This window comes from Euprymna scolopes, chromosome 9, assembly GCF_053919585.1.
Source record: "Euprymna scolopes isolate OS-2025 chromosome 9, ASM5391958v1, whole genome shotgun sequence".
Classification (NCBI taxonomy): domain Eukaryota; kingdom Metazoa; phylum Mollusca; class Cephalopoda; order Sepiida; family Sepiolidae; genus Euprymna; species Euprymna scolopes.
Genome location: NC_136490.1, coordinates 167141791 through 167153334, shown reverse-complemented (window position 1 = coordinate 167153334; position 11544 = coordinate 167141791). Strand labels below are relative to the sequence as shown.

At 32.7% G+C, this 11544-nt stretch overlaps 1 protein-coding gene across 1 annotated transcript; it reads left to right on the top strand.

Annotated features, from left to right (window-relative positions):
* Positions 1 to 4783: 4783 nt before the first annotated feature.
* On the top strand, positions 4784 to 10088 carry LOC145284973 (uncharacterized). The gene is made up of 2 exons (XM_080134077.1): positions 4784 to 4911; positions 9638 to 10088. The coding sequence occupies exons 1-2, from the start codon at positions 4847 to 4849 to the stop codon at positions 10047 to 10049; spliced, it is 477 nt and encodes a 158-aa protein (XP_079990203.1). The 5' UTR covers positions 4784 to 4846; the 3' UTR covers positions 10050 to 10088.
* The last annotated feature ends 1456 nt before the right edge of the window (positions 10089 to 11544 follow it).

The following is an 11544-nucleotide window of genomic DNA, read 5'->3' as shown; positions in this document are numbered from 1 at the left end:
TGTAAACAAGTTCTTGATGAGCCATGCCTTTAAGTAATCCAATTTACCAAATTTCCACTACTAACGATTACAATATTTTCTCATTGACTACCGTACATGCATTAACCCTTATCCTCGAGTGGCCTCCATGCCTTAATAAGTGGTGACTCCTTTGTAAAAAAAGAAAAATATATAACAATAAAACTACTTAATAAATTTTCTAGACATTTGGAACATAATATTTTCGTTTAATTACAGGTACGTTAATCATATACATTTTTCATTTTTTTTATTTTAATTTTTAATATAGGAGCAATTCTGGACAGAACAAAATTTATTTTAAAAATGATAAATTTCTGATAATATTAAAAAATATTAAAAACAATATATATGTAATCTTGTTTATTACCATTAAAAATTCAATTTGAATGTAATTTCTGATCAAAACAAAATATCTATATGCAAAAGTTGAATATTAAAAGCAAAATAGTAGTTGTCACAAGAGCCACTATTCTAGAAATTAACTCTAATCAATAAAATGGAGGGTGTATGTAATATTAATTTAATTTACTACATCTGTTTAAAAGGCTTGCGGGAATTTTTTCTCAGAAATTAAATATTAACAAGTACATCATGAGTTATCGCCCCTGCAATCACGTCTGCTAAATAATTGAAATAATCATTCATCAAAAGAACTTGGTATTTGGGTGGAATACTAAAGAGTGAACTTGAATTTTTTTTTTTTTTTTTTTACCCATTTCACATCAAGTAAGGCATAGTGCAACTAGGAAAGAAAGGGGTTTCTATTTGGAATCATGTTAAATGAGGGGTTGAGGGGATTTGAGCAATGATATGTCTGTTCACATTATATTTAAACTTCTTCAGGTCAGTAAAGTCAGGAAAGCAGGAAACATTTTTTAATTACTAATATTTACCACTTATCCAGGCTAAAAACTATTTGAGGATAATTGTTAATGAGATATATACATTATCAATTGAATGATTAATAATATTATGAAAGGATTGAAAATAATGAATAAAATATGATTTATACGAATAATGCAGATATTCAGCCGCACGCAAGGTCATTTACCTTCTTCTTTATTTCTCCTAACACACACAACAATTAAGCCTGCTTTATCGCTGAGAAAACAAAGGATACTCTCTGCTTTTTCTTGTCAAAACAACGAACAGTCTCAATAACTTTGACATTTGCAAAAACTGTCTCTCCAGACACATCTTTTGGACACTAAAAAATGATTCGTTTGTTATTTGTTATTTTTGTGTAAATAAACACCGTTTATTTCACATGTTTGATTTTATTTGTGGTGGAAAAAGGGATCTTATGAGACCTGAGTACCAGTACAGATCTCTTTTGTCCCCCGGCTGTCTTCTGGCCCCCCTCCTTTTCACTGCCCCTTTTCTCTTCTTTACCTATGTCCTTTGTCCCCTAGAAACAGGCTTCTTGTGATTCGATTAGCTCACCAATCAAAATGAGAGGCTGACTCATGAGATGTCTCCTACCCTTGTCAAGGAACTCCTGCCATTTAATTCAGACTAGTTGTTTTGGCCTAACATAGGAGAACATAAGCCAGCAAGTCTCCTTTTATGCTTTATGTTTGTGAGACAGAATATGTGAAATATAACCCTCCTCCCCTGACTGAGCTGAATTTATGTCCAAAAATCATTACAACTTTCAAAAAAAACTTTTATAAGATTGATAAGAAATTTTTTTAAGATGTGGCAATAGCCAAAACTATTTAAGAAAGGTAAAAAATTCAGTCTTTTCCCTAAACTTTTTCTAAATAAAAAAAATTCACAGTCTTTTCCCTAAACTTTTTCTAAATAAATAAAATTCAACATTCACTTTATGAGTTAAAATATCTCCAAGTGATTTTGATGGTTTTTATTTACAAAAACTCTGAAACAATGTCTGATAATAGGAACTTAGAAAAAAGAAGTTTAAAATAAAACCCAAAATGAATAAAAATAACAATGATAAAAAAAATGAACCAAATATAATTCTAATGTGGAACTCCTTCCTGTTTCCCTGCTTTTCACTAAAATATGGTCGTCTTCAAATCCAACATGCACAAGTTCTTGATGAACCGTCCCCTTAAGTAATCCAATTTACAAAATTTCAACAACTAACAATTACTACAATATTGTCCCATTGATTAATGTAGACTCATTAATCCTTATTCTTGAATGACCACCAGGTGGTGACTCCTTTGTAAAAAAAAAAAAAATAAATAATTAACTTGTGTTAATGGGGCCTTCAACCTCGTATACATTTTATTTACACCCGTTCTTCTTTTTTCTTCTTTCTCTTATTCTCCCTTCTTCTTCCTCTCCCTGGTTCTGATTTATTCTATTTCCACTCTTTAACAACACATGATCACTTTTGATCCACTAATTTGACAAGTTTCTTATTTTCCCACAAGAATTCGAATTAAAAAGTTAGTTGCTGGAAGGATGTCTTAGAAGAAAAACCGGATGAAATATGTCTAAGTTACCTAACATATTTGTCAAGGTCTCGGGCGAGGAAAAAGAGACCAGAAAGCTTATTGAAGACAATCAACAACTCTATCTTTACTAAGACATAAGAATTAGTTGTCAATTTGAATCTGTAGAGGACTAGGATATAAATATCCTAATCCCGTTACAAAAGAAAATAATGAAACGAATGGAATGAAGGAAACAAAAACTCAATTGCTGGATAAAATAAATGTGTCATTTATTTACTGTTGAAAAATGAATGTTTTAGGTATAACACGGGTGTAACCAGCATTTGTTGCGGGACTGGTGGTGTAGAAAGAAAAGGAAATGTGTGTTCATCTCACATTCGGGTCACTATCATCTATTCGCGTGTGGGAAGAGAAGTGAGTAATGTAGTGGAAATGGGAATGATAGTCCAGCGTGTAGACAAAGACAAAGATAGAGGGTTGACATCAGTAAAGCTGTGCGCCATGTTAGCAGTCAGCTACACGAAGGTATTCTCAGGCACAAGTTGTATATATAGAGAGAGAAAGAGTGAGAATGTCAATCCAGTTCATGGAGAGAGAAAGTGTATAAATTGTACGCACTGTTTGTTAGCTTTTTGCCCCACATGGTAGCAAGTGGCGTGAGGCGCGCGCATACATGCGCCTGCCGAAACAGCGGCGGCTGGTGCGTAGACCACTCACCTCGGAAAGGCGAGTTTGAAAAGAAAGAAGCTGCTTATTGCTCTTGCTTTTATAGTTGTTTCCGGTGGTCTTTTGCGCATGTGTGGGTTTCCTTTGAAAAGGGAAGTGACGTTGCCCATGTGTGCGTACGTGTGCACGTATGTGAGTACATGTGTGTACGTTAGCATGTGTGTGTGTGTATACACATGAATGTGAGTGTATATACGCGAGCGTGAATATATTTACGTGTGTGGATGTGCGCGCATATGTTTGTGTGCACGTATGTATATGACAAGTAATATAGCTTGAGATGTGAACACGTGTTTTTGTGTGAGACTAGAAAAAGCTCGCACAAATTATGGCAGAGAGACGTGAATATTTAATTATCTCGGAAGGGATAATTATGGAATGAGGAATTGAAAAATCGTCTCCAGAAGTTTTCTAAGCAAAAGGAAAACAAAAAAAGACTGGAAACTTATCCTTTCTGATCCTCTTGAGAGGAAGATTGCTCGAAATACATGAAAAGCTGGTCTCTTGTAGTTATCACTATTGGAGCGAGGACTGTTTGTATTAATTCGGTTACTTTTCTTCTCTGGTGGAGGAGGAAGGACTTGAAAGCGGAATCACCCATTACAAATGATTACACTGAAAATGCCTTTGGAATGAGGATGCTATTATGAACACAAAGAACTCTTCTAAAAACAAAAACAAACAAAAAAAGAGGTTTAATTTGAACTCTGAATATTTGACATCTACTAATTGCTCTCCCTCTGTTTCTATCCTTTCGAAAACTGTGACTTTATAAGGATTATTCCTTATAAACCGGATGAACATATCTTGGCAGCCAGTGAGTTTCTTTAGCCTCTCTTTCTTGGACAATAAGTCCATTTTCTCAATAAAAAATTGTCTCCCCCAAGTTTTTTCTTTTCTTTCTTGAGTATTTCTTTATTTTATCAACGTTGTCGAGTTAACAAGCTACGTGGAGATGCCCTTCGTTGGACATAGTGAAAATAATTTCTGCAATCTATCAAATATATGGAATGCTGGCTGAGATGAAGATGTTTCTCTCTCTTTCAAGGTGAGATGATATGACACAAGGGTCGGAAAGTAGGATTTAAAGAGCCAGCACTCCAGAAGAAGATCATTGCGGTCTGTAAAAAAAGAAAAAGAAAATGCCTGGGTTGTTTATCAACATTCCCCTATAGGGGCGTCTCAAGCAATTGGCAGTAAACAAACCTCTTCTCAAAGACTCCTGGGTGAGAGAGCCCTGTAAACCTTTTTGTTTTTTTTATATTCCTTTATTTAATCTATGTTACTATAAATAAATAAATCAAAAAATAATTTTATTTACAATAGAATTTTTAACGTGCAAGATTAGTCGATTTTTTATTGTAACCTTAACAAATATTTCACTTTCCATTATACTAGGAAATTTCAGTCTGCTAGAAAAGTTCGACTACGCATGCGCCGAATTTGTCGCAATGTAATTTTTTTCAAGTTAAAACATGCAATTCAATATTTAATCTATTCATAATTAATTTATATTTAATCAATTCATAACTAAAAAATAATAATTTTATTCATAATAATAATTATCATTTTTTTGTTTTTAACCTTTAAAATATTTTACTTATTTACTGCTGAACGATAATACTTAACTTCCGGTTCGTATTTAACCACACCGCGAATCACCATTTGTTGTTATGGCTTTAATACAAATTATAAGCCGGCAGATTTCGGCTTTCATCAGTCCGACACTTTTTCAAAGGTATCAAATTTTTTGTTATCCTTTATTAAAATGATTAATGTCGTATTTAATTCGCTGGATGTTTAAATGTTTTATATCTAAAACCGATTTTGGTCTGTGAAGGTTAAAACGTTAGCAGCTTCACAAAGTCAACTTCATGTTGCGATTGTTGATTGGAAATATATATTTTATTTATTTAATTTTCTTTTATATCCGTAATTTGAAATTGATACAAATTTTGTTTCTAGTGCACTTATTGATCCGTGCTGAAATAATAACGTTATTATTTAAAAAAGCTATTCTTAACATGGGGAGGGGGGTGTTTTGTACCTATTCTGTACGTTACAATTAAATAATTTGGCCTTCGGGACAAGATCAAAGTGTAGTATCTGTTCTTCAGATGCTTCACTTCTATTTCTTGTTCTCTTTCGGTGGAGGAGAAATCCTTCACGACTGAGACAATTTTTATTTTTGTACCTTTTCTCCACGTTAAAAAACGACCCTGGTGTCTAACTCTGTCCCGTGGGGAGGCATAGTAAATAGGTACAATTAAATAATAATAATAATTAAAAAAAAAACATATCATAAAACTTTAATTAAACTTGGAAATACGATTAAAAAAAATAGCGCGGATCAGTAAGTGAATTGCATTGGCACCCAAATTTGTAAACGATTATATTCGACGATTGATCAACAATTACGAATGATACATTTGTTTTCATGACCTTCCTGTTTCACTCTCGAACATAGATCATGGAATTTACTTTCAATGAACTTGTTTTTAATTAAAGCATAATTTTTAATTTAAATCCAAAAAATACTTAGTAACTTTCACCGTAATATGTAAAACGTGGAAATGAAAATTTGTGCAGAAAAATATAGCCGTCATCTTTATAAATAAGTTGAAAAAGAAACCAGCTAAGAATTATAACTCAAGTTCATAATTTTAGGTATTTCTACACTTTATCGCCGAAACTGGAGACGCCATTTTATTTCGCGCACCTGTTGTTAAAATTCCAGGGAGAAATCAGTATTTTAAACTATGTGCGAAGCATGAAATAAATAACAAAAAAATTAAACTGGAGAACGATTGCTTCCGGAAAGAATAACCTAAAATTAAATGAAAAACTTTCCCGTTTTCATTAATTAAATCGAAACATTTCCAATTAAACAATTATGGATATGTGTTCTCTTTCACTTTCTTTACTTTTTTTCATAGTTCTTTCCGGAAGTTTATCTAGTTTAATACTTTTGTTATTTACTTCTAAATTCGGTCATAGTTTAAAATACGGATTTCTCCCTCTGATTCTAATCGACAGGTGTTCGAATAAAATGGCGTCTCCAGTTTCGGCGATAAAGCACCCTTATTTTATAGCGAAAAGACGGTTCATATTTAAAATTACTCTTATTTAAAAAAAAAAAAAATGCGCTTCTTTACTGTTGAACGAGATTTCGGAAATCACAACACTAAATTTCACATGAAAACAATGGATTCTACGTATTCCTGGTATTTGTAAGATGATTATATAAAAAAATTACGAAAATCGACATGGTAGAAAATTATTTATTAAAGAAAAAAAAAAATAGAATTTGAAAAAAAAAAACGATCGTAAGACACAGGGGAGTACAAAAGGGAGGTAATTTTTCTGTTTCGATTTAAAAAAAATGGCAGCAATTTTTCATCTACTCATACGATTAAAGTATTTTTTTTTGTTTAATAATTCAATAATTTTTAGGTAATTCCGACTGAATTATTTGGAAGCTACCGTTATAACTTAATAAAATTGACAATAAAAAAATCATTTGAAACCAGTTTTTTTATCTGAAAACTCTGTTTATCGACTACAAAATCTCGTTACAATAATGTAGAAGCGCTGAAAAATCTTTATCCAAAAACCACGTAAATTGATCAAGTAGTTTTCTTTTTTCCTGCATAACAATTTTTTATGTCAAAATGAGCTATAATACCAACTAAAAATACGTACACAAAGATTCCAAAAAGATGTAAAAAAAAAATATAACAAACAAATGTTATCAAAGGCAAGGTAAGTTGCTTTTCTACTTAATTGGATAATGTTTTAGTGTTTTTATTTAATGTAAAATGTTTATTCGGTTCAAAAAAACAAGTAATGTTGAAGGCTGCCGGCGAACAAGAAAAGACAGCCGTGATGTCTTTGAAGACTCAAGAAATAAAACAAAATGGCGTTAGAAACCCACTCAGTAAATGTCACTAACATTTACTGGGTGGATTTCTAACGCCATTTTGTTTTGTTTCTTATTTTGAAGTGATTATCAAGTCTTCAATAACATTTATTTGTTAAACGAATATCACATTTGAAATTATCGCTAGTAAGTAGTTTTTATGATATTAAGACCTTGACAATAACTTATTTATTTGAAACACAGTAAAAAAATGTCACGGTAAAATTTATTGGTGAGTTTCAAACAGTATTTGACAATTACATCATGCCCCCCCCCCCATTGTCTTTGTTTTGGACTAATCAGATTGGTTGATTGTATTTGCTGCGGGGCAATTCGCCTTGGTGTTTTTTTTTTTGCTTGCGTTCTTTTCCAGTTCCACTCAAGCAGCCATACAAGAAGAATCTATGGAACTCACCTACCACATATGAGGCATTTGGTGCCTCTAACCTTTGTCTCCGTGAGACTTCAATTTTAAGCCTAAATGATTCGGCTCAGTTATATTATGTCTCCCAGAGACTTTAAGGTCTGAATTGTCGACTTGTTATTAAGGATTTTCCTTCTAATGGATATTAAATATGAACTCCTGTATTATTTATTGCGGGTCATTATCCTCATCTTTTTTCTTTTAGTTGTTGTTTCACAACGTTTCAGCCAACTAGTCCACTGGCCTTCATTAGGTGTTTACTACGACGGGATAGGAACTGCGAATCTGCCATCCATAGTTGTCGGCTCCCCACATTTTTGGCGAACCAATTAAGCCTCTGGCTGGCTTTGGGTAGAATTGAAACTGCTATCTTCAAACAATGCTCACCTGGAACCATAGAAATTCAACGTCTCTATCCACTTGGACTTTTTGGTCTTATAAATCCACGTTTATTTATTCGGGGCCCGTGTCGCAGTGGATAGCATTGAATCTCTACAGTTCCAGGTGAGCATTGTCTGAAAATAGTGGTTTCGATCATACGCAAAACCAGCTAGAGGTTTAGTTGGTCAAAAACGTGAGACGACAACTATGGAAGGCAGTAATTGCTGAGGATGCAGTTAGGAGATTCGGGGTTTCTATCCTGTTGCGGTAAACACCTGACGAAGGTCAGGAAGAGTTGGCTGAAACGTCGTGAAAAAACAACTAAAAAAAAGATGAGGATAATAGTCCGCAATAAATAAACAATACAAATTACTCATCTCAATATGAATTAAATCATATGAACTCCTGTAATATCGTTTCAATGTTTCATCAGGAGGAATCCTACCATCCCCCTTCAAACAGTTGTATTCACAGATCTTCGAAGAAAGATAAACTTGCATACAGTTCATGTTGAAGATAAGACTATTGAGTAATTCCATCTCAAATCATCCAAAAAAAACATCTTTGACACCCTTATGTCTCAGATTTTTTCCAAACTTTCACCATATGTTGGTATCATAAAAACTAGGGAATCCTGAAAATTTGAGTTTTTAACTCTAAGCGGTTCCAGAAATATCGCAATTTTGGTATTTTACGTATATCGCGTCGAGGCGCAAATTCACGAAATTATGTTTTGGGGCATAAATCAATTTCTAGACTAGGTAGAACCTTGAAAATTTGCATGGACGAGAAATCATGTGCAAACCCTCTGAAAATGAACCGTTTCTGAGTTATTGAACTTTTAAGCCCAGATTTGGGTATTGGTCTAAGGCGACCCAAAAAAACATGTGGAACTATTGGAAATTGAATTTTTTTGTTCCTAGACATTCTTGATAGTCTGAACTTAAATTCCTCCAAAAAAGGTGTTTGGTTCTTTCCTCGTTAGTTTATTATTTGAGATTGTCCACTGTGATTGGCCAATTTTTGAGGTTCGATTGTGAGCTATCCGGTTACTTGGCTTTACCTACTACTTGCATCCTTGCATCAAACAAAAAAAACAAACAAAATAGTTTCAACCAACTTAAAAAAACACCAAAAAGCAGCAATACCACTTCTTAAATAAACAGGATATCAAAATAAAATTCAGGATTTCCTGTTTATGGTGAAGTCAAGTGATTCCTTATACACTGCTCTGTCTGGAAGTGAGGCCCATAAAACTGCCCATCTTTGAGGTTCGATTATGAGGTAACATGGAAAGAACCAAACACATTTTTTTTGGGGGGGGGGGGGAATTTAAGTTCAGACTATCAAGAATGTCTAGGAACAAAAAAAATTCAATTTCCAATAGTGCCACATTTTTTTAGGTTGCCTTAGACCAATACTCAAATCTGGGCTTAAAAGTTCAATAACTCAGAAACAGTTCATTTTCAGGAGTTTTAAACATGATATTTGGATTCCTCGTGTGGAAAACCTTGCCCATGCAAATTTTCAAGGTTCTACCTAGTCTAGAAATTGATTTATGCCCAAAAACACAATTTCGCGAATTTGCGCCTCGACGAGGGGAAGTACCACTTCCATAACGTACACTATGATGTTTTTTAAACCAACATATTGCAAATGAAAGTATCATATACCTTTTTTTTCCTTGCTTGAATTACTGCATGAAAAACACTAATATTTCTTGTTCTTTTAATTCTCTAGACCCGTTTGCAACTTTTCAATGTTGTATCAAGGCCTGACTGCAGCAAATGGAACAACCATTAATTCAACACTGATGCCAGTGTCGTGTCTTCAATCAAAACTAGATGAGAATCTTTTATCTCGGCAGACTGTGCGTGGAAAGAAAGTGGTTCATTATAAGGAGAGCACTTGGAAACGTGTGCATAAAAATAGTCTTCACAAACGTCTTCTGACAAAAGGTGGTATTGAAGTGATCTGGAGGCGATTTCTAAAAGGACGACATGTTTTGGTTCCGTATGATGGTTTCCTCTTTGATGACACTAAAAAAACAAAACAGAGCTTGATTCAGCCAAAAATTTATCGGGAGAACAGACTCACCAAACCCAAAGTTTTTGACAAAAGGTCTTTTCTACATCGAAAATCTGAATATTAAACAAAGTTATTGTTTATTAAATCATTTCATAAATACAAATTCATTTTTCTTTTTTTTTTTTTTTTTGTATTAAAACTAATGATTTCAACTCCGAGCTGAAGGTAATTCAAACGAGTTTTGTGTGAGGAAATGAGTGAAATCTGATTTCGTTTCAATGTGTGATTATTCAGACAACTGTTCTTATTTTGAGTTTTATTTGCACAACATGTTGGCTGATGCAACCTCCAACGTTCTTCAGGTTTATCAAACTTGAAATTTTTCTGTCAAACACTCAAATCTGCATGAACTTTAGAACAAGATTCTTTGTTTAAGCCACGGGTATAGCATGTTTTGTTCCATCATCTATGACTGAGTAAGTCTTAAATAATTCATAATTGTAATTTTCATTCTGCCTTCACTGAGGATTGAATCTTCAGCCTCCAGAAGAATGTCATTTACAACTGAATTTACCTAGTACTTTATCCGTTATGGTCATTGCAGACATTTTGTGCAGATTTACAAGTTTTACAAGTTGTATAAGGTTACAAATAGTTGTATAAATAATTCTAAAGATGAGAGCAGTAGTTTGCATGATTACAAATTATCAATTCACATCTTGAAAAAACTGAATTGATTATTTTGATAACATTGCAATGTAAACAAAATTTAACCGATTCGTTTTATAAATGTACAATTCTTTTACCGCTTGCGTCGATGACAGTTTTTTTTTTTTTTTTTCCAGTTTCAATTAGTTTATTATTGTCAGTGATAGTGCATTTATTTTTATTTTTTTTGTTTTTGCAATCCAATATCGGGTGTTTCTATGCATGTAAAAACAGTCGCATCTTAACCAAAAAAGGTAAATATGGTGATTTCAATCTATGGTCCCCCCTCGCCAAACTTTCACAAGAAACATTTGTCTAGCTGAAAACACTATCAATAATTCCCCCCACTCTTTATCTGTGCCTAAACCTAAACGTAGATTCCATAAACAAAGCTTCTTTCTTAGAACTGCACGCCTGTGGAATTGTCTTCCGTTTTCCTGCTTTCCGGCTGAGTACAATATGGTTGTCTTCAAGTCTAACGTAAATAAGTTCTTGATGAGCCGTTCCATATAAGTTAACAAATTTACCGAATTTTCATTACTAATGATTACTATATTTTCCAATTTCTCTTTAACCCTTATCCTTGAGTGGCCTCTTGGCCTTGATAATGTGGTGATGCGTGTGTAAAAAAAAAAAATAAAAAAATATATCATATAAATTATTATTTATATAAATATATCATGTAAATTATTGTTTATATAAATATATCATATAAATTATTATTTATATAAATATATCATATAAATTATTGTTTATATAAATATATCATATAAATTATTGTTTATATAAATATATCATGTAAATTATTATTTATATAAATATATCATGTAAATTATTATTTATATAAATATATCATATAAATTATTATTTATATAAATATATCATATAAATTATTATTTATATAAATATAT

What these genes read in the sequence shown, in the direction of transcription:
- LOC145284973 (XM_080134077.1), top strand. Translation starts at nt 4,847, where the DNA reads ATGGCTTTAATACAAATTATAAGCCGGCAGATTTCGGCTTTCATCAGT. An exon ending in AGTCCGACACTTTTTCAAAG is followed by an intron (nt 4,912 to 9,637) that starts GTATCAAATTTT and finishes TTAATTCTCTAG; the next exon opens with ACCCGTTTGCAACTTTTCAA.